General features: G+C 43.2%; 1 protein-coding gene across 6 annotated transcripts in view; it reads right to left on the reverse strand.

Annotated features, from left to right (window-relative positions):
- Nucleotides 1-9,721: 9,721 nt before the first annotated feature.
- The window catches only part of BTRC (beta-transducin repeat containing E3 ubiquitin protein ligase), a 115,883-nt gene continuing 99,109 nt past the window's right edge, over nucleotides 9,722-26,495 (reverse strand). For 5 of the 6 annotated variants that reach the window (XM_014250527.2, XM_014250523.2, XM_088059867.1 and 2 more), the window contains 9 exons: nucleotides 24,489-24,585; nucleotides 23,473-23,610; nucleotides 22,876-22,994; nucleotides 20,292-20,541; nucleotides 19,518-19,636; nucleotides 15,233-15,343; nucleotides 14,572-14,650; nucleotides 11,083-11,276; nucleotides 9,722-10,054 (listed from right to left, as the gene is read on the reverse strand). In XM_014250527.2, the coding sequence (XP_014106002.2) occupies nucleotides 11,115-11,276; nucleotides 14,572-14,650; nucleotides 15,233-15,343; nucleotides 19,518-19,636; nucleotides 20,292-20,541; nucleotides 22,876-22,994; nucleotides 23,473-23,610; nucleotides 24,489-24,585 (1,075 nt within the window). In that variant the 3' untranslated portion in view covers nucleotides 9,722-10,054; nucleotides 11,083-11,114. Of the gene's footprint in view, nucleotides 10,055-10,091; nucleotides 10,785-11,082; nucleotides 11,277-14,571; nucleotides 14,651-15,232; nucleotides 15,344-19,517; nucleotides 19,637-20,291; nucleotides 20,542-22,875; nucleotides 22,995-23,472; nucleotides 23,611-24,488; nucleotides 24,586-26,495 lie in introns of those variants that run through there. The other variant, XM_088059863.1, reaches the window with a different exon arrangement.

Here is a 26,495-nt window from a genome sequence, read left to right on the forward strand (position 1 = left end):
GGTCCCAGCCATGCCCAAAGCACCTGCAGTGCTCCAGGGCAGCCCTAAACATGCCCAGGACTCACCCCATGCCCTTGCTAAGACAGGACAAAGCAGCAAACCCGGGACAGGATGATGAGCCATGATGCTGTGTCCTGCAGCCGTGCTCCAACTCTGGTCATTCAGGTACATGACTCATCTCAGGGAGCAGCGTGTGGAGGGTTAAATGTGTCCAGTGGTCTCTGGAAAGAGCACTGGAAGTAGGAAACAGCAGCAGCCATCCCTCCCCCACCCTGGTACTCTCCCAACAAGAACCTACCAAAAAACCCTCCTGGAACTTCCCAGCTCCCCTGCACTGAAGCCCATACCTGTCCCTGAGCCCCGTACTCATCTCTGCAGCCACAGCCCCTCCTCCTGCAGGCCACACAGCCTGATGCTGGGGACCAAGCAGGGACCTCAGGACACAGCTCCAAGCCAGGGGATGGCTGCTACCTTGATTTAGGGAGTAAATATGGGTTATGGTCACTGGTTCCCAGCAGTGGCTGGGATGCTGGGAGCAGAGGCTTAGCAGATGTGAGAAACTCGTGGTGGCGCAAGAAGGGGGAGGAGGAAAGCCTGGAGTGCCAATTAAGGATCACCAGGGGGCTGGGTTAATTGGAGACACTCCTGTGACCTGACCCGGTGATAGTGGCACACGACAGACAAGGGCTGGTGAGAAACAGCCACCGCTCTGAGCTGCAAGGGAGCTTGTCTCCATATTTTACAGGCATTCCTCCCCTGTCTTCATGCAAGGTATCCCTGGCTAAGATATTCCCCATGGCCGGGTAAGTGGCTGTGAGCCCATAAACCATCCTGATCCTCACCCATCGTCACTCCCCGAGCTCCTGTCCCACTCTTGCCTCGCTGCTGCCCCAGACTCCAGACACAGCTCTGGGGCTGTCCCGGTCCCAGCACTCCACCATGGGATGCTCATGCATCTCCTTTCCTCAAGGCATCTGACACAGTGCCTGAGGCACACAGAGAAACCCATGAGAACCGGGAGAGGCAGAGAAGCAGGTGGAGCTGGTCCCAGCACACATTCTTCACACAGTGATGGCATTTGCTGAGTGATTTGCATTTTTGCTGAGGCTAGGAAGATGGAGAAGCAGTTGGGACACCTGAGGGCTTCCCCTGAGCTGACAGCTCCCCGCTGGGAGGTCTGTCCCCTTTTTCAAGATGAGAGAGAAATCTCTTAGAAAGGATGTGGTCCCAGTGCTGGTTCTCGGGGTTTGCCCAGCACCATCTAGTCTAAACTAGATAAATTCCACAAGGGAGCAATAAGCAGCTCCTGCAAAGGCAAAAAGATGCATTGCTTGGCAGCCACTGACCCCTTTCCCTGTGCTGGAGGAGAGGGGACTCTGCAGCATGAGCAGGTCAGGCAGAGCTGCTCCCAGACATCACCACCACTCCCAAGGTCAGGGCAGTTTGCTGGGGCTGCCCTTTCGGAGTTGACACTGCAGAAACTGAGATGGTCTGGCAGCCTCCCTGCCTTACTGCCCTTGGAGGAGAAGCCTTCCTTGATCCACCTTTGTAAATGCCAGCAGGGTGCTTGGGGCATGGGACAGGGAGTTGTGGATACATCAGCCGTGTGATGTTAACCAGGGGCTTGAGTTTCTTCAAACCACAGTGGCCTCCAGAAGGCAGTCAGTGCTGTCCCCAGTGAAAAGTCCATCTGACTGTTCTCCATCTGCAGGCACGCTATTTACCTGTACAGGTGAGACCTTTCCAGCCCAGGTTTCCCTGGACATATTCCTTATCCAACTTCAGCTGATCAGCCCCACAGCTCAGCAACCTCTCTGCTGGTTTGGAGATTTCTAGCTGCTCCTACCAGCCAGGTGCATGTCAGCAAATAATTTTGGAGAGAAAGCTCAGGATCGGGAGGTAACATGGATATGAAACAAAGAGTATCTCCCTTGGGGATATAATGATTGTGTATGAGCTCTTTCAGGGTAAAGCAAAGTGGCTGATACTCACAGACATGCACTGCTGGGCATGGATGAGCTGGCAAAGGGGTCAGGCTGAGACCTCTGATGGCTGCAGCCCACTGCATGGGAGAATGTGAGCAGCAGCTTAGTTTTCCTCTCTTACCTTCTCCTCCAGCAGCACCTTGTGGGACAAGGTCATGGACAGTGCATATGCGCTGGCTGAAAAACAACTTCAGGAGTGGCATCTTACTCCCAAAAAACATTGAATAATTCCCACATCCTGGGCACTGACATGTGCCATTGCACAGGAAGCTGTGCCACACACTGCCTTGGAACTCCTGGAGCCAGGTACAGCCTTTACTCCCAGGACAGACAGACAGCTCACCCACAGAAATCCAAGGCGGCATTACAGCACGTCTGTCTGCTCAGGGCCTTTTGTTTCCTTGGCCACGCTGCCTCCTCTCCTGAGAGCTCATCATCCTCTTCAAACTACCAATTGCTAAACTCTAACAGTTATTGTAAGAATTGCATTCTTTCTAGCCTAGCTAATCTAAACTGGCCAATTCACCCTTTCCAAAAAATGCCTTACTATACTCTTGAAAAGATGTATATAAGACAACAATAAAAAACCACCAAACAAGAGAAGATCTCATTTTAAAGCTGTAGGTTGATCAAATGCTGTTAATTTGAAGCTATGGCAAACATTACTTTCCTCCTTCATTTGAAGTGGAAATAAGGCACACATTTTTAAACAGAAAGGGTAATTAACCACTGAATCTATTTAAGATAAGCTGTTAATTCTTTTCCAGTGGAAATTTACAATTGAGATTGCTTTTCTTTCTCAAAGACTCTCTTTAGTACTTGAGTTTTTGGATTCCAGTCCAGATTTACTCTGAGAAGTTTTCCAGCCCATGCCCTGCAGGACAGAACTGTCCTAGTCCTAGAAATCTGGAATAAAGACTCTGATTCTCATGTTTAAACATCAGGGAGAAGAAGGGGAAGGACTATGTAAGGAACATCTGGAAATAACCCACAAGGAGAACCTGTTTCTCATGGGAGTGGACAGTATATGTGCTGTTTGGATACACACAGACACCTGGGACTGTGGGTATGGAAGGGGTCTCATTTGTGTGTGCTGGCACTCACAGATTGCTAAAATCAAGCTGCATTCTGTGTTACAGACCAATCCAAAACAATGGATGTAGCCTGTCACCGCAACTCCTCTTCCAAATCTATTATTGGATGGAAGGAAATAGCTGAGAGGGAACAGAAAAGGTTAAAGTGGTGTAAATATATATATGTTATATATTATATATGAATATGTAAAATATATATTATATATGCGAGCACACACATGCATACATATAAACACCAAAGCCTTGCCAAATAAAGCAGGGGGCTGCTGGGAACCCTGTCACAAGGAGAGATAGAGATTGGAACTGACAAAAATCCTGCTCCCAGCACTTCAGAAAAGCAAGAGCCTTCACAACCTCCAGTCCCCCGCTGGCTCCCAAGAATAGAGCCAGCAGGGAGAGAGATGTCGGGAGTGCAGGGCTTTGTTTGTTTTCTGACCACCCCTGGAGTCAGGATCTTAAAACTGCGGTGGCCTTTGTTTTAAAAGGGGCTGTTAAGTAAAATGGAAAGATCCAAGACTGCTATCCAAGGAGCACTTTTAAGAGGAAGGTATTCTGAGGGCAAGGGTGCTTGCGTTCTGTTTCGGGTGAGCAGTAAGCATGGCAGCATCCCCAGCCATGGAACTGTGTGGCAGTGCTGTGATATGTCAATTACTCACTCATTATTGAACAGCAGGATTCTGATTAGCTTATAAAACAAATTTGTGCTTCTCCTACCGGGATCTTGCAACAGTACCCAGAAAAACACAAAGTCTTTGTAGGTTTCCCCCCACACTTTTTAAATGGGCAGGATGGCTCCAACTCTTCTCTATCAGTCACATCCACTCTGGTTTACAGGGCAGACTCATCTGCCCCAGCCAGAGGTCATTAACTATGAATGGAGAGTGTTAATTAAAAAGTATGCTGTGGTTTTAGGAATAAGTGTTTTTTTCCTGATTGCCAGGGCAGTTTTTTATGCTGCAATCATCCATGAGCAGCACCTCTGAGGGGGGACTGGCTACTGCAAATTCTGTGTGTCCTGTGAAGCTGCCTCCACCTCAGGCTCAGGGCAAAACCATCCACTTTTCATCCCCAGCACTTGCAGGTGTTCACACTGCAGATGTTGTGTACAGTACATGTGTAGCAAAGTGTGACTCACACACATGGGGCTTGAGGAAGATACAGGATTGGTCTTCTGACAGTGTCTTCCCCCCCAAAAGGAAAACAGGAGAGATTCACAGCTTAATCTTTGTATTTAAGTTATTTTCTGAACAGTTAAAAAAAAAAAAAAACAAACCACACTGTTACCATGATCCTAGCTCAAGTGAACATTAGTACATTAACTACACATCACCGTAACATAATCACAAAATTCAAAGCACTCATTACTTAAGAATCCAGATAACAAATATAGCAGAGTAACAAACAGAAAACTCTGGAGAAACCATGTTCTTTCTCACCTCTCCCACTTCCACAGCCAACCCAGCCTGAGCAGGCTGGAGTGATGCAGCACAGGCTGGCCTGGCAGGCATGCAGCTCTCCTAAACGCAGTGATGGCAAATGACAGGAAGAAATGGGACAATACACTTTGCTGAGGTCCACACTATTGTTCTGCCATGCTAAAACTGGGGCTAGGCTAAGCCCTGCAGTGCCTCGCATGATAAAGACAAAGTAGCCAAAGCAAAGTTTTACACTTAAAAGCAGCTCCAGATTTTCACAATGAATTGCCCAAAAATTTTCATAGGTAGCTCCTTGTAAAAGCCACTGCAAACAGCCCACTGGCCTGCCTCCTGCATGTGGAGCTTTGCTGAGATGTAAACCACTGCTCCAGTGCCAGGAGGTTAAACACTTTACCTGTGAAGGCAAAAAACTGTTCATCATGCAGGTACAAGCACAGCTGCTCTGTGATGAAGACTTGTATTTCATGCTGATTTTCTGGCCACAGCTGCACTTGGCTCCTGCTTGAGCAGAAATTAAGGTATTCAACAGAAATCTTAGGGTGATAGGCTATTGAAAAAAGGGATTTATTTAGGAGTTGTCTATAGTATCTAAAGGGCTTGCTGCACATCCATGTACATGAGAATCCCCCTGATTTTGAGAGTTATCATCTTAACATCCCTAAGGATCAATCAGTGTTGCCAACTCCAATGGGTTATCTGCTGGACAAGGTATGCGGAAGCCCAGCGATCTTTGGGAACAAGCACAAAGTCACGGGAAGAGTTTTCTGACCAGTCAAAGATAATCTATTCTGGCAGTGTGCCAAAGCCCCCCCTGGGGATTTGCTCTGGGGATTTTGCCCAGTAGTTTGGCTACACTTCATCTTTAAAAAAAATGGGGCAAGGGGGGAATAGAGGGGAAACCAAATGCTCAGTCTCAGAGGGCAGCCATTCCTCTCAGCCCACTGTTGGGATTTTGGAGAAGAAACACACCCAAGGGGGCAGAAAGACTGTAACCCTCTCATGCCAATCAATCCAGTAGGTATTTTCCAGCAGGACAGTGGAATTTCATCTGGAGACCTTTGAGGACAGCTGGGTCACTTGCTGTTTCCCCCTCCTTCAGTGAAGCTGCTGCTTATCACTTTGGGGGAAACAGTAGGGCAAAGCTCAGCATGTCAAATGCATCATGCATGCCACATGGAGACCCTGGAAAAGCTCATTCTTCTCTTGGCAAGTGTAGTTTAGACCATCCCTTTCTCCTTATGTTTCCACTGCATCCTAAAAGGGGAATCACCTGAAAAGTTCAACAGTTGGAGGCCTTACTTGATCACCTCCTGATGACTTCTGATCATGGAAAACCTCCATTTTTCCCAGCCAACTGCACAAGCTAAAAGATCTATTTTCAGCACTGTCTTCACTTCTGCAGAGATCCATCTCCATCCCCACATACCCTTGGTTTTTAACCACTCAGGGCACCTCCTCCTTTTCCTCCCACAGTTAAGAGCCAGCCTGCAGTAGGAAGGGTGGACAATCCTTCTTGTTCCCTTCTCTAGCAAAGGAGAGCTGCTAGTATTTGTGATTTATTAAATGCAAATATTGCCCTTTCTCAGTGAATTAAGGAATAATAAGCCACAAAAGGCAGATCTAAAGTCATGTTAAAGGAAGCTAACAAAGTTAGACAAGAGCCTAACCTAGAGAGGTGATCTCATTGGAGCCAGGATGCCAAAAAATTCAGAACCAAGCCTGGAGCTCTGCTCAGACTGAGGAAGGGACATGTGGAAGGGGCAGAAACACACACCTGGGAGTGGAGAAATGTGCATGATGCTCTCCAGCTTTTTCAGTGTTCAAAAAAAATTAAGAAAAAGAAAAAAGGATCCTTTGGAGCAGGAGATGGGTAGGTAGAGCATGGTGGTCCAAGTCAGCTTCCAGTTTAGAAACAAGTGTAAAGCATTTCAATGTTTCTGATGATCATAGACTTCTCAACTTGTCACCTGAATCCTTTTGTTCCAACAGTGGATGTGTCTGTCCTTGAATGTTAACAGGGAGCAGAGGGAGCTGCTCCAGATGAGACATCTGTAGAAGTTATCTCACTGCAAACTCCTTCATGCCATTTTCTACTTGCATATTTGAAAGCAGGCCGTGTTCCTCTGAGGACGAGAAATACTTGCAGCAAAACTGTGCCCTATTGCAAAGGAGTCACAAGCAGGAGATGGTGCGGCCACAAGAATGTCCCACACCTCCAGTACCTTCCATCCCATAATCCAAGGTGGAAGGCTAGCATGAGCTTCCTACTTGTGGAAGAAGTGACGATCTCTAAGCAGCAGAGGTATTTCATTTCAAAGCAATGTGCAACACTTAAAGCCCACAGACACTTCCAGCCCTTTTTTATCTCCTTTCAGCAAGCATGTTCTAGTTATTTTCATTATAAACTCTGCAATTATTCCAATCTGCTTGAGCAACTATCCATCCTGTTCATGCTGAAACCTCTCTCTCACATGCACTCTTGCACTCACACACACATGCACACATATCCTAAGGAAAGGGAAGGGAGTTTGAAAAAGCCACTTTCTTCTGACATTGGGAGATCTACTTACCAGATTTTCCCTCCCTGGGTGCACAATAAACGCCACCAAATGTCAGGCTGTGGCAGTTTCAAGTTCAAGTTACATCAGTTAACTTCAATTTCCTTCTTAGCTATCAGAAAATTTGTACAACTTGGGGAGTGGGGTAGGAATCCTCACCCTTCTGCAGTCCTGTTTGAAGTACCTACACACAGTCCCTTCCTGAGGGTGACACACCTTTCTTAACACGTGCCAAAAATGGATTCCAGCAGTTGCTTGCTAAATGTACCTTAAAGAGCTCTATACAGCAGAGTACAAAGTATGGTACCACTTGAAGACCCAAGAGAATAGCAGCATAGAGCAGCAGGGCTATGACAACCAAGGACAGTTTGCAGTGGTGGTGTCTCCCGTGTTTGGCCAGCTAGTCTGCCAGTTCTCCCAAATTCTCTCAACCAGCAAAAATACAACAATTCCTTGTAGGTGTTGGCCACAAAGATGTAAGTAAAATACTAGGAAATTCTGCAGCCTTCAGCAGCTGGAGTAACGGATCATTGTTTTCTACAGTAACAGAAATTGAAAAGACAGAGGATGACCAAACTGAGGAAAAGAATTATTAAAACTTCACCCAAGGTCATCTAAAGCCCTGCTGATATGCAGCCATGCCACAGACCCCTTGTAATATCTGAACTTAGAGGGACAGTGTTAAAATAGTATTAAGACTCAGAACTTGAATTCAATGAAGTTTGGGATGTGAACTTTGATTCTCTTTGCTCCCTTGCCACTTTGGCTTTGGGACTGCAGTATTCATAATATGTAGAGCTGCCTAAAAGCCAATACAGTCTTCCTGGACTTAAAAAGTAGTGCCAAAATTAGTTGTGGATAAACATTGTGACTCAGAACTTACTTATGACTCTGCAGAGGTAAGTCACCCTGTCACTGTTACCCGAACAGAGCTGTTAACCTGTTTGACTCTTTTACATTAATAGTTCAAACAGAAAAGAGGAGTGTCATCACATGCTCTGAGATGCTCGACACTGCTGCCCACATGCTTCAGGGAAATGCACTAGGTACTCCCCAAGAACCAGCTCTGCCCTCCTCCCTAGCTCCACTGCCTTGTTGTCTGTCTTAGCTGACACCTAAATTATTTAAGCCCTCTGGACTGCTCTTTGGGGACTCTTGGACCAGCTCCTTGCTAGATTTCACTGGTGGAAAAAGCACATCCCAAGCAATTAGAAACAATGCAACAGCTTCCCCAGCAAAGTGAAGTTGATGAGAAAAGCTTATAAAAAAAATCCCACCTGCCAAGTTCAGAGGGTGTTAACAAAGTCAGTTTAAATCCCTCCAGCGCAGAGACAAAGGACCTCGATTTTCTACTGTGGGATTGGAGCAACTCCCCACTAAAGAAGTGGAGATTTTTTCAGACCTACAGCAGAAGATCTGGGCCTAAACCTGGAATGGCCAGGGACTGATTTTACAGAGTAATTTCTGATCTAAATGCAGGCCAGCTGCAATTTGTTCCAGCTCTGTGAAGAGAGCTGTTTACCCCCAGACCTCTGTCTAGTTCAGAGACATGCAGAATTGTTTCTCATGTACCTACGCTTCAGGGCTATTTTTGTCTTCTAAACAATGACAACTGGCAGAAGTCTCAGCCAGAAAGCAAAGACCCATCTCACCTATCAGCAAAAAAAAATAAAAATAAAATCAGCCCATGTCCCTAAACTGCAGTGCAGTACATAGGTTAGAGAAGCAGACCAAGAACTCCTCAATCCCTTCTAGCAAAGCCAGTCCCAGAAATACTGCAGAACTGGCCTGGAGTCACTGCTAAATGCAATGGTTGTCTTCATGGCCAGACTAATTTTACTTAACCACAATCTCCAGGGTGTGCATTTGCTCATTCAAGTGAGGCAATCTTATCGTCATGGCCAGAATGTTTGTGTAGCATGTCCACTCTAGGGTGGCTCTTGAGAGCTCCATGAAGTTTTTAACAGCTCCCTCTTCCAGTACCCAGCTACAGCCTCTCTGAGGTGAAGGAATGGAAAGATAAGAGCAATGTCCAGCCTTCCTTCTCAGCCCAGCCTCAAACTTCCTCCAATTTACAGAATGGTTCATAAGCTACCAGCAAAATAGTGTCTTCAGGGAGAACAGCAGTAGGAAGATGGTACAGACAATCCCTTTGCTAGTGAAATACTGTCCTGGGCCAACAGTTCACCTGGGGTGGGGGTGGACAGGATTTCAGCCCCAGTCCATCATGCTTGGGACTTTGGCAGGAGAGAGTTTAACTTTTCATTGACTAGCATTCCCCAGCCAAGCAGATGTTAAGGGGAGACTACAATACACATCCAGCTTCCAAAGGGTTAGCATAGCAGGCAGGAGAGGAAAGAGATGGATTTGGCTGATAACAGTCAAATTTCAAGGGTCCTCTCTCCACAAAAAATAAGTCAGAACAGCCAAAAGCTGCAGGGAAACTGGGGCTGGGGGGATGATGGTCTGGCTGTTGTGTTTTTGCTGCTCTTCAGAGCTGAATGCTTTTTCAAAGGCCTAGCAATGGGTATTGATTTCAGCCTGAGAGTAGCAGCCTCCTCCCCACCCACCCTCCCACCCACCCTGAAATGACTCTCAGCAGGATGCACTGTGGCTGTAAGTCTTCTGCTTAACAGCAAAGCAACACATTCTGGCGACATCTTAAATATATTCATAGGACATCGGTGACTGGGCTTGGAGAGGAACCAAATGGGGTAAAGGGAAGAGTGAACATGGAGAGGGGAATGAGGGAAGAAAGGGATGGGCAGGTTTAAAAATGTTAACTGTTCATGAAAGATAAAAGTCATCTTCTGATATAGCAGCACTTTAGCAGTCAGCCGCGCTGAGTAGACCCTGTCTGAGATCAACCGCATGCCAACTTTGTTCCAGAAACAAGTCTGAGAGCCTCTCTCTTCAGCAAGTATTGGTTACGTGGATAGTTCTTTTGTCCTGGCATTTAAATACTGCAGCTTAAATGAGTCCTGGGAACAAAAAACAGAACAAACCAAACAAACCCCATTCATACTAAGCCTTTTAATGATTTAAAATAACATCTGATTGATCAGAGTGTTTGATCAAGATCTGACAGGTCCAGAGCATCACTGTACAGTTACCAAACAGGATACAGGATGTGCCCCGTGACAGAGCACTTTCATGGGAAAATGTCACTGTGGACACCCCTCTGCAGAAGCCTGTCAGCTCTTCTGCCATTCTTCTCTCTTATGTTTACTGCTATCAACAGTAATTGTGCATGTACCCACCCATGCAGGAAAGCATGTTATCCCACTTCACTCATATGCATAAAATTCACTTTACAACTGACCCAAACACATGAAACATTTTGTCCTGCCCACACTGTGCTGGCCAAGACAAAAGGTAATGAGCAAACCAGCCAGGCTCTGATATGAATAATTTAACATCCATGCTATGCGAGAGAGAACAAGGGCTAGGCCCTATCAGTATATTATTTTGCACATTGATTCATCTCAATTTAATTTGCCTGGGTTTGTGCTTGTGCCTCAGTGTCTCCTCCCCTGGCCAAGCTGTAATCTTGAATCAGCTTGCTGCAGAGTGAGGAGAATGGTCATCACTTCAGAGGGAGGTTCTTGGCAAAACTCTCCTGCCTGGTGACAACTGCCCAGGGTCAGGCCATCTGCATCCTCTTGTTAGGCAGCAGCTGCTCTACTCGCTCTGCAGAAACTCTTCTTCCTTCTGGACAACAGTATAACTGATTTAATTATTGATGATGATGGACAGAGGAGGAGGAGTTCTTCAGGGGGAGTCATAGGCACCACATGTCACAAATCCTAAAATAAAGTCCCTATTCTAAGGTACCAGAACCATTCCTGTCCTCTTACAGGACACTGTAATTACTGTATAACCAAGATGACAAACACTGATAGACCCAGCCAGTTACTCAGGCAGCAGGCTCACACTACATCCAGTGTCACCTTTGAGCCTTTGAGCCTCACCTTATTTTTTAAAGTTTTTTGTTTTTTTTTTATTTTACCTGTGCAAGTGTGAGGTACAGTGTAGTGTTATTTATCTGGAGATGTAGGTGTATGTTCTGGACGGGGAGCGAGTGGATTCTGCCTGGGCAGCTGGATCATTCAGAAAATCCCAGATGAGGATGGTGTCATCATGTGAGCTGCTGACGATCTGGAACTCATCAAACTGAAGTCGAAAGACTCTTCCAGAATGCTCCTGAAATACCAGTGGGAGACACAGCATGTTACTTTGCAAACTAACTAGCACCTGAGATGGAGCAGGGAAGATGAACTTGGGCTTGATTTTAGTGTTATATTAATTTGTCAGTAAACCCCACATGACATAATGTGCCTCACCATCACAGAGCATAAATTAAACCCTCTCTCAAGGAAAAGGGTTTGCCATATCTGACTACTTGACTTGCAAGAAGTTTTCATTACAGTTGTCCCACTACTCCTTAAATCCCAGTATTAGACACACACTGTGCAGAACAAACCAAACTCCCTCCCCACATAATTCCCTCTGGTGAGGTTGACAGGTGCACTGTCTTCCTTATTCCATGGCAAAACTCCTTCCTCAAATTACAGCATTCTCAGGTATAGTAGGTTACAGTGTAAGAGATGAGAACTCTGTATTCAAGACTTGGCATTGCCATGCTGAAGAGGGAACAGCTTAACACTGGAGGACACTAAGGAGCCTGTTGTAAAGTCCAGTGACACAGTAGTAATTCCTCCTAAACAGTTCTAAAAATATGATCTAGAAAGGGCATTCTTTATAGGCAGTTTGCATTCTGCTCTAAGGCTGAGTGGAAATGGCATGACAATTTGGCAAGAGTTCAGACCATAATTAACAGGAGGCAATGGCAACATCCTGGATATCACAGAGCAAATTCACTCTGCTTTCCCTTGTGTGTTGCCTATTTTCTCCTTGTGCTTGTAATACTCCAAAAGCAGTGACCTCCTTGGTCATCAGGGAACAGAAACCGTGCAGTGACAGTGAGCCCTATCCCTTCCATGAAGACACATTTCTCTTTAGTGCTCACACACTGTAAGTGGCTTCTGAGGGTCAGGAAAAAAACACATCTTAAAATACTTTAATACTGAAACAACAGGTTTCTCAAACATTTAGGCAAAAGAGAATTGCAAGTTACTCAAGGGGAAGTCTTTATCTTATAGCACAAGATTACAAAAATACAGCTCAGTTTACAAAGAACAGCTCCTTTAAAGTGAATTTCTGAATATTTAAATAAAAGTTACCTAAAAATAAATGGACACGTAAGTCAGATTCTAAGATAAATTTTTTAGAATTTCTAACCAATGGAACCTTTTTGATCTTCTAACTATAACTTGAGTTTGTCTTATAAGCACCTTATGAGTTTCTGTCTTCCCACCTATTCTTAAGGAAAGTGTTTTTCCAGATTTTGTGTTACAGCAGTAAAGAAGTTCTTCCAAAAAGTTATCATTACAACAGTCAGATCCACTGACTGATTGATTACTCACAGAGATGGTGGGAGGGGAGGAAGGGAGAGGGGGGGAGAGAGAGAGAATGGTACTTCCAAAAGTTTTTTTCAAAGCTCTCTTTTTGATCCCAGTCACTGTGAACTAAGTAGGAATGTCCTACCTGGACTGTTTATGTCATAAAGAAAGCTGAACTTTTGAGATTATTCTGTTCATAGAAAGCTTCTGTCAAATTCATGTGGCCACTGTTCCAGCTAACAGAAGACAAAACTGGAAGGGACCTGGCATGCAGCGAACATTTGTTATCTGTGCACTTTCCTCCTACTGTTTGAAAATTGAACACAAGCAGCAGGAGACTCATGATGTTCATTGTGCAGCCAGGTTTAATTTTGGAGGACGAGGGAAGAGGAAAAAAACACCAAAGCATGGGTAAGCGGGTATAAGGACACCCTGTTGTCATAAAAGTCCTAAAAGCACTGCAACAGCTTCCTCTGCTCCCCATCCTGCTTTTGGCCCCCTCCATTGCTATCAAACAGGGATTTATGAATATCCATGTGTTGAGATTCCTACAGTGTTTCCATCCCACCGCTTCTGATTTATACTATAATTAGCTGGGGCACTTTGGCTGTCCACTGCTGGAAAATGCAAAGGAAATCACACCAGTTAAATTAAGTCTACAGGTTACTAGGCACACATTTGTCTCAAGCTGGAGCAGAAACACTACAAATACCAAGCTTAAGTCTTAAGACTCTCAGGATATGAGCTCATGGGCACACAGTTGTTCTGTAGCTTGGAACTGGGCGACCGATAACAAAGGATTTTTCTGGATTTCAGCCATGAAACTATTTGCACTTCTATCTGGCTAACAAGAAGGTTTTCAACACAGCACCTGCAGGCATCCAAAGCTCTTATGAATTCTGATCCTGTGGCTGATGGTCCAAATACATGATTGGAAAAGGATAGCATGGCTTAATGATCTTACTACCTGTCAGCTGAGTTGCAGTAACTTTACAGCCTGCACCAAATGTGATGGAAAGTACTTCAGTGAAATCTACAACAGGAGCAATTCAGGTGGTTCAAGAGTGTGCAGAAGGTCAGCCAGCACAGCTCAGCTGGTGAGAAGTAACCACACTTTTAGAGAATCAGATAGCCTTGGTACAATCCTGTTTTAGAGCACAGGCTACAGTCATGTGCCACAGCAGGAAAAGGTCTAGAATATACCAATCAAAACATTGCCCAAACACTTTTAGCCTAAGAAATAAAAACATATAGTACTTGTTTTTCAATGGGATTTTGGTACTGGTTGAAATCTTTCTTTATGCCCAGCAACAGTGCTGTTTTTTTGGGTTGAATGTGGTGGAGGAACAGTTACAGGAACCACCCCAAGGCCTTGGCTGTCCTGGCATTTTTCTCACAATTTTCCCACGTTATTGTAAGACCAAGCAGAGCCGTTGTTAAACATGACTGTGAATGTTATTAACACTCACATAATGACATTTTAACCACACCATCACTGACCTGCACTAGAAACCAGTGGACAGCATGAAAAGAGTCGTTGCTGTTTAAGCATAAGGCAATTTCCCTATCTGTTTCAGTCCTTACCTGCTTTTTCTTTGAATACCCAAAAGGCAGTTAAAAGCAATCCCAAGAATGTTTTTGTTCCTGTTCCTCAGATTTGGAACATAGTATTTTTAAGAAATTTCATGCCAACAATTCAGAGAACTTACTGCTACATCATCAGGTACACACAGATCAATGTAAACCCACTGGCATATGCGGATAAGTTAAAAAATGGATTCAATTATTAACTTCAAATCACAGAATAAAACTGTTGAAAAGTCCAGAGTGGAGTGAAAAGGCCAGAGATTTTAACTTTTAATGCTTGCAATTAATAGCTTGCAAAATTAAAAGAAGTTGAACACCCAAAGAAGCCAGACCCCTAGAAATTATTTCAAGATCCTGCAGACTTGGGCTAAACTGACCTTGAGTTTTCACAGCTCAAGACAGCTCTGAACAAGCACACTTTCTTCAACACCTCTACCTAAAGCTCTTACCACAAGGGTTCGCAAGCAGAGGGTCCCTGCTGGAGCACGGGGATCCAAAGCAGCCACAAGATCCCACACTTTGATTTTCCTAGTGGTGAAAAAATAGACAAACACCATGTCTCTGTTAAAGAGAAAAGAGCAAGTACTCACAGAAAAAATAACTGTTAGTACAACTTAGCTAATACACCAGTTTAAAGAAAATTACAGCAATCCTTCTGCTCTTGAGACCTGGTTCTTGCATTTCCCCTTTGTAAAGCTTATAGAGCTTAATGGGAGGTAAAAATATGCTGTCAATAAAGTAAAACACATAAAAAGCAGGTGGCAATAACTAACAAACACATAGGAGGGCAGACAACTAGTCTGTAACGGCAAATGGTCCTGCAGACAACCACAGACGGGAAAGATTGCTCTTACAAGAGACTGAGCTGGAAGAAGTTTCTGGTTGAGTCAGTCAGATATTTTTTCAAGTACAAGAACTGGACCACACACATCAAATCACATGGACTTATTTCAAAAGAAGAATGAAAGCTATGCTCCTCATTTACTGGCCATGAAAAGATCCTCTTAGTATGACAGAGTCTGATATTTATATGGAAGATGCACAAAATGGGATGGGAGACACTGAGACAGACAGGAAGATGCAAAGCATGGACTGCACTGATAATCTCACCCATCATATGCCCCACTGACTATCCTCTTGTTATCAAAGCGTATGCATCTCACCAACTCTTCATGGCCTTCCAGTACTCGTAAACATGCCCCACACTCGATATCCCACAGCCTGGAAGAGAGTACAAAGGAGCATTAAGAATTTTTTAATACCTTAGCATTGCAATGAAACATTTTCTTGTTGTTAATGGAAACTTGGAAATAAAGATTATGACGGAACAAAGAAGAGACAAACTATCACTCTTTTTCCCACAGTTAAATGGATACACACTTTTCCACGTGTTCCTATGATGTTACAGTAACACTGCAGAGATGAGTCACAAACCAGTTGTGTCTAGTATCTCCCGCTCTAGTAACACAGGATATCTCCCAGTTATCTTCACAGTGAACCTCACTTTATTTTACTGAGGTCCACTGTTCATAAAAGTGTTGTGCCTTGGTTTTACGATATTAAGAGAGGGAGACTTACCAATCCCCTCGGCAGTTTGTTTCAGTTGATATGATCACCTTCACAGGGCATGAGCCCCTTTCTGGTCCCCTATATGCCCATTTCTGATTTGGAGACTACCATCAGACAAATTAGGTTATCAGTATAGTGGCAGAGGTACTAGAATTAACAAAACCTTTTTCTTTGTCATTTCTCCCCCTTAAAGTATGTTTAATCTGTAATCCAGGCAACTTTATGCATAAAATGTATGCTCTGTGTTTATTATTTTGAAATGCATTGTTTTCTTGCTCTCAAATAACTCCTGTGGTTCTATGTGAACTGTTTCTAATAATATATTATTTTTAAAAAGTTCTGGCACCCAAACCAATATAAAGTAAGAGGCCCAGAAACACATTATTCTCTCAACAGTAACTATCCCAGCGTTTTGGCTTTTGTGATGGATTTTCAGCATGGAGAATAAATGAAAATACGTAACTTCTACACCTGCACACTACCTTGAAAAATAGTTAAACACTTTAAACAGTTATGAAGCAAGTCTATTTGTTTTCCATACTTTTGCCAGCTCTTTGACATAACTCCCAATTACCATGGATAAAGAAAGATTATTTGCCTACAAGAACTGAAATTCTTCGACATGTATTGTCTAGAGGTGTTCCATCTCTGGCTGAGACATGCTCTGCTCATACAGCAGTCTTGTAATAGCAATATCTGCTCTGACTCCTTGACACACAGCAGAAAGAAAACAGTCAAAAATGGTCTCAAATGCTCATTCAATAAGTGCTCTGACTGGCATGAACTTCACAGTAGTGAGAAATATGGGAGATTTGTGGAATTTCTCTGGGTGACACATCTTGAAGCAGCACAGCTGCTGAGAGGTCAAGTCACTTTTGCTTGAGAGACAAAGAAAGAGATAAACCATCCCTACATATTTTATTCCTGAGGTTCCCCAGGGAATAATCCAGATTCAGCTGATGTGTGCCCAAGGCTGGTGGATAATGATTGCAGCTGTCTTGCCACAACAAGTTGCTTTCACTTTGGACAACAGAGGAATGAACAGAACGTTTTTGTCACTGTAGAACTGAGAAAGGGTATGTCTATGCACATGTTTGAAGCCAACAAAGAGCACAAAGCGATTCTTCAATCTGTGAAGTTGATCTTTCAGGAATCTGTGAAGGGCCCAACAGTTTTCACTTGAGTACAGCACTCAAGTCAAGGTCAGAACAAGCAACTCCATGGCAAAGGTCAGCCAAAGGCACTCTGCCTGGTCAGAGAGCATTATGTCTCTCAAGGACTGTAAATACGACGGACAATGCCAAGAGATTAACTGGTGCAGAAAGGTTTCAAGAGCAATCTTGTGCCAGAAACTATTTTGCCATGTGTTTCCATTCCTTGCCATTGATCCTGAACCTGCCAGCAGCTCTGGGAGGCTGCATGACACTAACTCAGGCCTGTATTTTCAGGTCCCAGTCTGAGGTTTTACCTGAATCTGAACAGGATTACAAGAGGCAATCATGTTCCTTGCCACATGGCAAATGGGCTCTCATGTACAAAGGGGATAACTGCTAGTAAGAGTAGGGTCTCCTAGTAGATTTGGTGCCAAGGGTCCTTTTCAGATTTGGTAAGTCTCTCTAACTTCTACTTCTTTAAATATTCAAAGGAACAAACAGTAAAATAACTAAACTTAAGGCTTGAGAACTAACTAAAAAAAAGTCACTACAACATGTATGCAGTCAAACACACTATCACTGATCCTTCCTGTAACTTTGGGAGACCTTCCAGAAGTAGAGGGAGGTCTGCAATTATCTCAGCCTTTAATTCAGTTGAAAGCAGATTGGGGAGATGTACAGAAGGCAGGTGAATCTGAATCCCCACGTCTTAGAGAGAATGCTGTTGTCTACACAGGTAAGTATTAGATCCTTATGTGTGTACACACTAGAAATAAACACATGAAGACCAGCTACTCATTAAAAACTTAACCCAAGATGATCTAGTCTAACATTATTTTCTTACCCTAAATTACCTGGTTCCTTTTTTCTACACCATGTTTGTCTGTTGCAATTAAGAACTTTGGCCCTAGAAGCTAAGATACTGAAGTGATTGGATTGAACTTGATGGACTAGTTTCTGCCAGATGGAAATTAGCACAGTGATAGTGATGCCTATGTAGTTGTGTCCTCTTACAAAGGTGAAACTTCCCGCCTAAATCAAAACATAAATAATTTTTCTATGTGGAGTCTCCCTACAGAAGTCTCAGCTACTTCACATGTCCTTAACGTTTGCAGTTGCAGAACTAAAAATCACAAAGTCATCTGGAAAGAAGTTTCCCTGCAACTGAGGAATAATGGACTTTTAAGTTCTGTATCAGCCTCTACTGAAACCCAGCACACAACATCTGGTAGCAGATTAAAACCAAACCTACAAAGCAACAAGCCATCCACAAAGATGACTTAGGAACCTTTATCTTCGTCATTCTTCCACTGACTTGTGCCCTCTGCTAATGGCTGGAGAAAACTGTCTTTTAGCACTGGGTAAATCTTTCACCTTGCTCACACTGCTGCTAAACTTGACTTCCATTAAGATTCACTGTCGAATTCGTGAAATTCTAGTATAATTTATCTGTCAAGTAGGGATTTTGTCCAATGCAAGCATAAAAGTAACTGTATTCCTGTTTAGCATTATCACTATCTTGACATTTATTTTTATTAGCACTGCATATTTTAGATCCCTCCCTAACTGCTGTAGTATTTAACTATTTCTTGCTCTACTTCTGAGGCCAAGTTTCATAGTACAACAACTGCAGAGGCTTATTTTTTCTATTTGAAATGCAGAAGTTCTTACTTAGTGGTGCTGCTCTTACACAATACCTGTAATACCTCTTCCCTTGATTAAGAGATGGAAGTTTTAGCTTTCCTGGTCATGCTCTCAGACAGCCCTGCACTAAAATCTGGAGCAGGACCTGGTGATGTCAACCAAAGGACCACTGTTTTCCACAGAATGCAGAGCAGGGAGAGGCAGCACATTGCAAACCAAGTCCACAGACAAACAATAGCATGGATCACTCTCACTGAGGAAAAATCATTACTGATGTGAAGAGTTCCTTCTTACACTGTCCAGCTTTCAAGTTTTTATCAAAAGGCAGACAATTATTTTAAAAAATGACAAAGGGAAAAGGGAGGATGTTGTTACTCCCATTTCCATGACAGGGCCATTTTTCTTTATCACATAAACTAATATTCAAGCTTGTTCTGTACATCCTGGAATTAGTGGGACATCCCTCTGCCAGCAGCTGCAGGATGTAGGGAGAAATTCTGACTTGTGATACCAGAAAGAGTTAAATCTCAGACTGCAGCCAGGGCAGCTGGAGAAGTGCAAAAGGCAGCAAACAGAACTTCATGCTCTAAACCAGCTGTTCCAAACTTAACCAGGTGCCAAGTACCACAAGAAGAGTTTGGCGAGAGCCCAGGAGGATTTCTGCAGAGGATTAAATGCCTCTTACTGCAAATCTGACCCCTTTAACTAGACACATAGTCCAATTAAAATATCACAAGAGGACATTGTAGAAAGTGGTACTTGCCAGCTCTTTCATACACCAGAACTGTCAGAGCACTGCAACTTGTTGATTAGTATGGGACTCTTGAGATGTAGAGGATGAAAGACAACACAGTAAAACAGGCTTCTAATATCTCTTTCCAGTAGTTGCCAATGTTCTATACCAGAGAAAGCATATTTCAAAGCTGACAAGGGTACAGAGCACTCCCATTGCCTAGCCTCTGCATGTCCCAGCGCACCAGAGACAGCGTGCTCGCACAGAACCCTGCGATGGGGAGTTGGTCTCTCACCTGATGGTATTATCTGAAGAGCCGCTCACTACTAGCCTGTCTCTGTACTGCAGACATGCAATGCCTCGTTTGTGGCCATTTAAGGTGCGCACAAATTCGCAGGTACTAGTGTTCCATACCTGTGACAGGAAGTGGGGAGGGAACCACACAGAGACAAAATTATTACGAAGAGACTAACAAAAGATGGTGTCTGTATGATATATAGATGAATCCAGAATGCTCATAATGAAGCTGCTATCATTAAGACTGGGAAAATCGCCCCTCTGATAACCTGTGATTATAGTCTGCAACCAATAGCAGTTTGGGTCACTGTACACAGAAGATTTTTGCCACACAGTATCAAATTGGCTTCCAGGTTTAGCATTCTTGAGCTATGATTTAATTTACACATGATACAGATTCTCCTGAGGTTTAATGCTGCAGACTGGGATCACAGCAGTAACACTGAAGAGTCTCCTACCCACTCACCTTCACTTTTGTCCCCATGCTGCCCTCTAACAACTGTTTAAATGACTGAAGAGGTTATGGAAGTGGTCAAGTCGAAAAAGAACACAGAAAAAAATGTTCTTTTTCAACTGCATCTGTATCTGGAACTGATTTGCCACAAGCTCTGTAAATGAGTTGTAGCAGCTTAACAGGGACAAGTGCAAATGAGCAGGAGGAACACTGCTTCTAAAGGAAGATCCTGCCAGGGGCCATCTTCCCTGTCTGGTCACTGTTCTTTGTTAATAAATACCCCAGTGCTGCACATAAAAAACCTCTGAAACACCTCACCTTTATAGTTCTGTCACCTGATGCCGATACAATGTACTTGTCATCAAAGTCCACTACGTTGACGGCAGCTCGGTGCCCCACGAGCACCCTCCTCAGGGTGATGTCTGTTGGGGAGGCCATGTCCCACACGGCGATGGAGCGGTCCTTGGAACACGTCACCATCATGCCGTTGTTGAAGCGGAGGTGCAGCACGGCTTCACAGTGGTGGATCAGTGTATTCAGCATCTCACCTGCATTCACGTCCCACACTCTGCAAGATTCAGATTTCAAACCAGAGAGAAGAGAGTTAAAAACCTGCACAGTGAATTTTCTGCAGAGCAAGAGAGGGACAGGGAGGGGTAATTGACTCTCTAGCGTTATTAGAGAAGCAAACACCACAAGTTATATCCACATCTATTAAATAGTTCATTAAAAATTGTATTAGATAAACCTGTTGATTATGTGTACATTGAGACAGTCCAGCAGCCAAAAACCCTGCAATGCAGTTAACACCATAAAAATAATGCACCCAGGAAAAAAAGCGTTCTTTAATTAAAGGAATTTAATGCTGAGGAAAGGTAGAAGACTGATGGCCTTAAAGACTGGTGTTTCCTGGGTGTGCCAGCCTATTACACACTTCATTTCCAGTCAATGTGGAGAAGTAAGTTCCCTGACAAGCTTCATTTTTGACCTCTCTCACAGGACTATCAGCTCAAGTGGTAATTTATACAGAAGCAGGAAGACAAGACAATTCTTTTCAAACAAATACAAAATTACTTAATTGCCACAAGTTGCACTATGATTTGCATTTACCCTGTGGTGCATCTGGTACACAGCTACATTACAGGAATGTGCTGAATACCCAAATTAAGACATAGCATTTATGTCAATTTAATGTTATTGGAACCAACTGTTTCAACTGAAAGATAATTTAAGATGCAAGTTAGATGAAAGCTTCATACAGAACTTCTAGAACTTGAAATGAAGATTTTAAGCCCTAAAAATATTTATTTTGGGCTATTCTGTTGGCAGAAACTTCTTCTGCCATTCCATAAAGAGATTTCTTTTGGCACTATCACACCTGTATTCCAGATACACTATATGAAGCAGAAAATGGCTGTATTATCAGGCACATCAGACTCTGAAGAAGTTAAAACTTCCTGCCGTCAGTAAGGCAAGCAGTAAGAAAGATCTGAGAAAGACTTCTAATGTCTTATTTTCTAACTTATGGAAACTAAGTGCATCAACTTATAAACTCTAAATGGGAAAGAAAACCACATTCCAATTAGAAAATGCAAAGGAGAAAAAACTAAAGACCTGAGCCATTAACATACGAACAGTTTGCAGACAGGGCTGCCAAAGTGAACAGGAGCTGGAGACCCACTGACTTCTTTGGACAAGTGCATCCCTGAGATCTCAGAAGCATTAAGAGCCCATCTGTACTGTCTATTGGATGAAGCCTCTCTTCCTGAGGAGACCCAAGGATAAAAGTGATGCATCCTATGTGCCTCTGGGGTCTGCACAAACATTTATAGATACAGTGGGAGACAAAGTATTCCTGGGCAAGTAGCCAGTCTGCAATTTAGCCTGCCTGGCCTGATATGCAAAATGACAGTGCTTGTTACAGAAATCAGCCTCTCCTTTTGTGATCTGTTTAGCCCAGTGCAGCTCCCACATCACCTCCAGGCAGCTGGCGATGCTGAAATTCTGGATTGCTATGAATGACAGGACCCCAAAACCTAGCAGAACTGCAAGACTGCATGCATCACATATCAGGAATTTAATTTAATAGTTATTAGCTTAACAGTAGTAGTCTACACAAGCACAGAGGAGCTTGCAGCCACAGGAAAGCATGCTAATAGCTCCAGAAAAAGCCACCAATGCAGCTTTTTGCTGTCTAACTCCACTGCATGAGCATTGCTTGTACTCTGACAAGGAGGGAATATATAACAACATGGAGAAGTCAGACTTGCCCCTTCACATCCAAGTTCTTATTGCAATTCATTAACTCATATGTGCCTCTATTTACACTACAGGTCTTACACTCTCTGGTATCCCCTAGTATGACTAATGTACTTCACAAATTCACAACATGCACCACAAGTGCTACCTTGAGGTGTCCAGCCTTTTACTGGAGACTTGAAGGATAGCAAGGTTAGAAATATTGAATGAAAAGAAACATCATGCTGAAATTTAATTTAAAGTCATAGGATATCTAGTCATACATATTTTGTTAAAATTAAATGACAATGGATGACTAAACCTTCAAACTTACTTTGAAAATTTAAACTCTTAAAAAGTTATTATCAAAAAGAATTTATAACATTCTCAGGGAGTGTCAAAACATGCAAAACCTTGATGAAATGCTAGATGGCCTTCCTAAGTCATCTTGACCTTGACTGGCCTTGGCTTAGATTCTCATTTCTCCTTGACAGCGATTTGCATGGACATCTGATAAACAAGGACAGCAGAATGCTGAACAAATTTGCTGAACTACTTCATGGAACTGCTTGAACAGTATGTGTTTAAGAAGAGATCATTTCAGCAACTTGCAAAGCTGAAATCTTAGGAGGCAAACAGAAAGGTCCAAATCATGAGCACACACCTGACTGTTGAGTCTGAAGATCCAGTAATGATCACCCGTTCATCATACTGGAGGCACAGGACAGAACCTGTGTGTCCCGTGAGAATTCGCTTGCATTCCAATGTATTCTTATCCCAGATCTAAGAAGCAAACATTCAAAACCAGACAGTTCAGTAAGGTTTTCATCTTTCAGCACATACCGGTTTGACTAGACTGATTTTCACTACAGCCCATCTTCCATAGTGCACTTAGAACACCTTTAGTGGCATCTGCAGAGTCTTCTACAAGCTCTTTGGTGCAATACATTGACATCTTTGATATTACCAGCTTTACTATGAATATTGGTTTTACCCTTCTTATTAGGGTACAGGGCCCAATAACTACATAGCCTGTAATTACTGCTGGACAGAAACTCTGCTGGTGAAGCCTGTCTGCAAACAGGGTCTCTCTAGCCAGATAAAAGAGGCATAGCTGCTGTGCAGCTGGGAGATGGGGGAAGGGGAAGGAGAAGGCTAGGTTACTAACAAGAGACTGGGTATGTGTCACTAAAATTAGGACACTATTATTTATGGCATAGGCACTCCAAGTCATTAGTATGCCATGATGGAGCATTCTCACCTTAATAGTATTGTCTCTTAGGCCGCTTACTATCTTCTGATCATCATACTGTAAACAATAAACCCCTTTGCTTGTCTCACTTCGGCAGTGGATCCTCTGTAAACTGTGCCTTCCACACCGCCAATTCGACTCTATTGTCTTGAGGAGAGACAGGAGACAAATGAGATGCAGGGAAAAAAAAGCATGGAACTATCTCCCTTTTTTTTTTTTTTGTTTGGTTGAGAAGGCAGCAGACAGTTTTCTTTATGCTTTTTCCTGCAATCAGACCCATACAATGACATAATTGCTTTACAGAATACATGTAATAAAACCAATCAAACAGACAAATGCTTGGAAAACATATCATGGCTAAACTGGTCTATGTTGTTGGGAATGGTGAGGAAGATGTCACCTAAAAGCCTTTTGTATCTCCAACCTTCAGTCCCCTGTGATGACCCAACAGCTAATTAACTGAAGATAGTCTCAGCTGAACTCTAAGTGCTTTTACAAACTTGTCCCAACAGTGCCTGAGCACTGCTTCTGCCATTAGGAAACAACCAGAACATGCAATTTTGCTCACACTAAATGCTAGGCAAACATGCTCAGCTGCTTCCTGTTTCCCTGAACCTTAGAAATGCAGACTTTTGAAATGCACTCTCTCCCTGCCTCAGTTCTTGATATCCTGTAACAGCCTATTAGGTCTCATTGCAGGAGGAGCAAAGTACTGTGGAACAGAAAAAAAAAGATGTTATGGTGCTGCTGTGATATCTGATGTGCAAAGTGCAGAGACTCCACCTGCAAACAGCTCACTGAACAACCCAAGTCATCCTCTGTCTAAAGGAGTAGCAGAACCTTTTATAACTATCCCAGATCTACAAACTCCAGACAAACAAAGACATGTCAGATTTAATAAAATATTACACTGCAGTGGAATATCCCCAGAATTTCAGCATCATGAATAAATCAGGAACATTTGAAGAAAACAAAACTGAAAAACCAACAGTGAAACACCACCACATCTGGCAGCTGTCTCTTACCTCTATGTCTTGTATAATTTTGGGGTAAAGTGCTCTGTAGAAGGAGTTGGGTGGTGCAGTTCCATCAGGAGGTTTATTTTTAAATAGATATTGCCCCCTGGAAGACAAAGAACATTTCCATTGAACACAAATCATGTTTCAGCATTTTGGAGAAAGGTCTTCCTGGCATTTTACAAATGGGTAACCACTGCTGACAGATTCATAGTCAAACTTAATTTACTAAGATGGGATGGTTCCTTGTTTGTTTGCCCTGCAACATGTCAGTGTCGTATTTTAACACTGAAATACCCAAGAAAAATCTGTGTCTAGTAACTGAGGGAAGGGAAATAAATTCTCTATTATGGACATGGGTCCATTCAGCTCAGTAAGGGTTGACAATGGTTCATGCCTGCAATACTCACACACATTATCAGAGGTCACCTTTAAAATACAGCTTGCAAAGAAAACAAAACAAGCCAAGGAACCCTCAAATCTACTACGCATTCAAGGCTAGCTTTTATCTGCATTAGCAGGAACAGTGTCAATTTGGCTACATGGACATTTTACTGCTACTACTCTCTGTTTTGGTAAGCAAACACCTCATCTGTGGTGCCTCCCTCATCTCAACACTGATTTGGAATACTCGTATCCCAAGCTAGATTTTTGTTACCAAAAAAATCTGTGAACAGCAATCACTGCCTGCTGTGTAAAAAACTTTAATTCCTCATCCTGAAGTTAAGAAGCCACCAAACACGGTGTGGAAGCTAGTAAAGCCCACCATGGGCGTACTAACTGCTGCTCTGCCTGGCAACATGCCTCACAAAATGGAGAGAGGCACAAATGCCTCCGAGTGTAATCCTGGCATCAGAGACACAGAGTTTACACTGGGCCAGCTCTCCACTTCTCCCTCCCTTGCTCCATTACAGCATAATTAATTGTTCAATACTTCCTTGTGCATTTCCTTCCTGTCCTTTCCATTCAGTATACCTCAAAACTCATTTCAGAGACTGTACATTAGCTGCCCTGATGCACTTGAACTAGAGATACCACAACAGTGAACCAAAATCTTTGGGTTGTAAGGCAGTACAAACTATAGGACTGGACAAACAAAATGACAAATGCTCAGGAAAAGAACTTTTGATACTTCTTTAAAATATTCTAAGTACAACTCAAGAGAAAGGTGCTTTCATGTTTGGACAGAAGAATTACCTGTTTCTTCAAATACGATGACCAGCAGACATGCATACGGGAACAAACACATGAGGATGGTACACATGGATGCAGGCAAACCACTAACTAGACAGATGCCTATTAAATGTGATCCAGCCAGGAAGTGCATTCATGAAAATTAATATTAGTGGCCAAGGAAGACGAAAACCTCTTTGGAGATGCACAGAATACCTCAGAGACATCCTGGAAGACTTGGGGCAGGTATAGAAAAACCTTTGTACAAGCCTATGTGCCTAAAAATCTTTTTATTCTTTCTAACTTTACTAGCTAAGGTAACACAAAGTCTAGTTGCTACCTGTAAGTTGTACCCTGCTGCATGTAGAGTCAGTTGTTTACTGTTTAGCTGAAGGATTGCTTGGAATTTCCATGGCATCCCAGTAGTTGTTGTGCTGTGGCTCTGGGATAAAAGGAACTATTGTCTGAAGGTTTTGATGGCCAGCCAATTCAATCAGATGGACACAAGCGTGCCCAGATTTTGGGCTTCTGTTTTATATTTCTCTAAATCTGTGTAACCCTTACTGCTCCCCGACAATCTGCCAGTGAAGGCTGCCATGCTGCAGAATGGGGAGGGGTTCTGTTGTAAAGCACAAGCTGCAAATGCTGAAATCAGGCAGCTTGTGCAAATTGAGGAGCTGTAAACAAATAACATCAGTCATCCATCATTCTGAACTGTCCAGTTAGTCACCTCCTTGTGCCATGCACAGAGCTAGCACTGATTACAAGCTATAACATTCTATATGGCAGAAATGCAATTGCACTGGGTATTTCTTGTCTTCATCTCTTATCCACAGAGCTCTA

This window comes from Pseudopodoces humilis, chromosome 9 (genome assembly GCF_049639895.1).
Source record: "Pseudopodoces humilis isolate 2021_Gansu_Grassland_sample_001 chromosome 9, ASM4963989v1, whole genome shotgun sequence".
NCBI classification, from domain to species: domain Eukaryota; kingdom Metazoa; phylum Chordata; class Aves; order Passeriformes; family Paridae; genus Pseudopodoces; species Pseudopodoces humilis.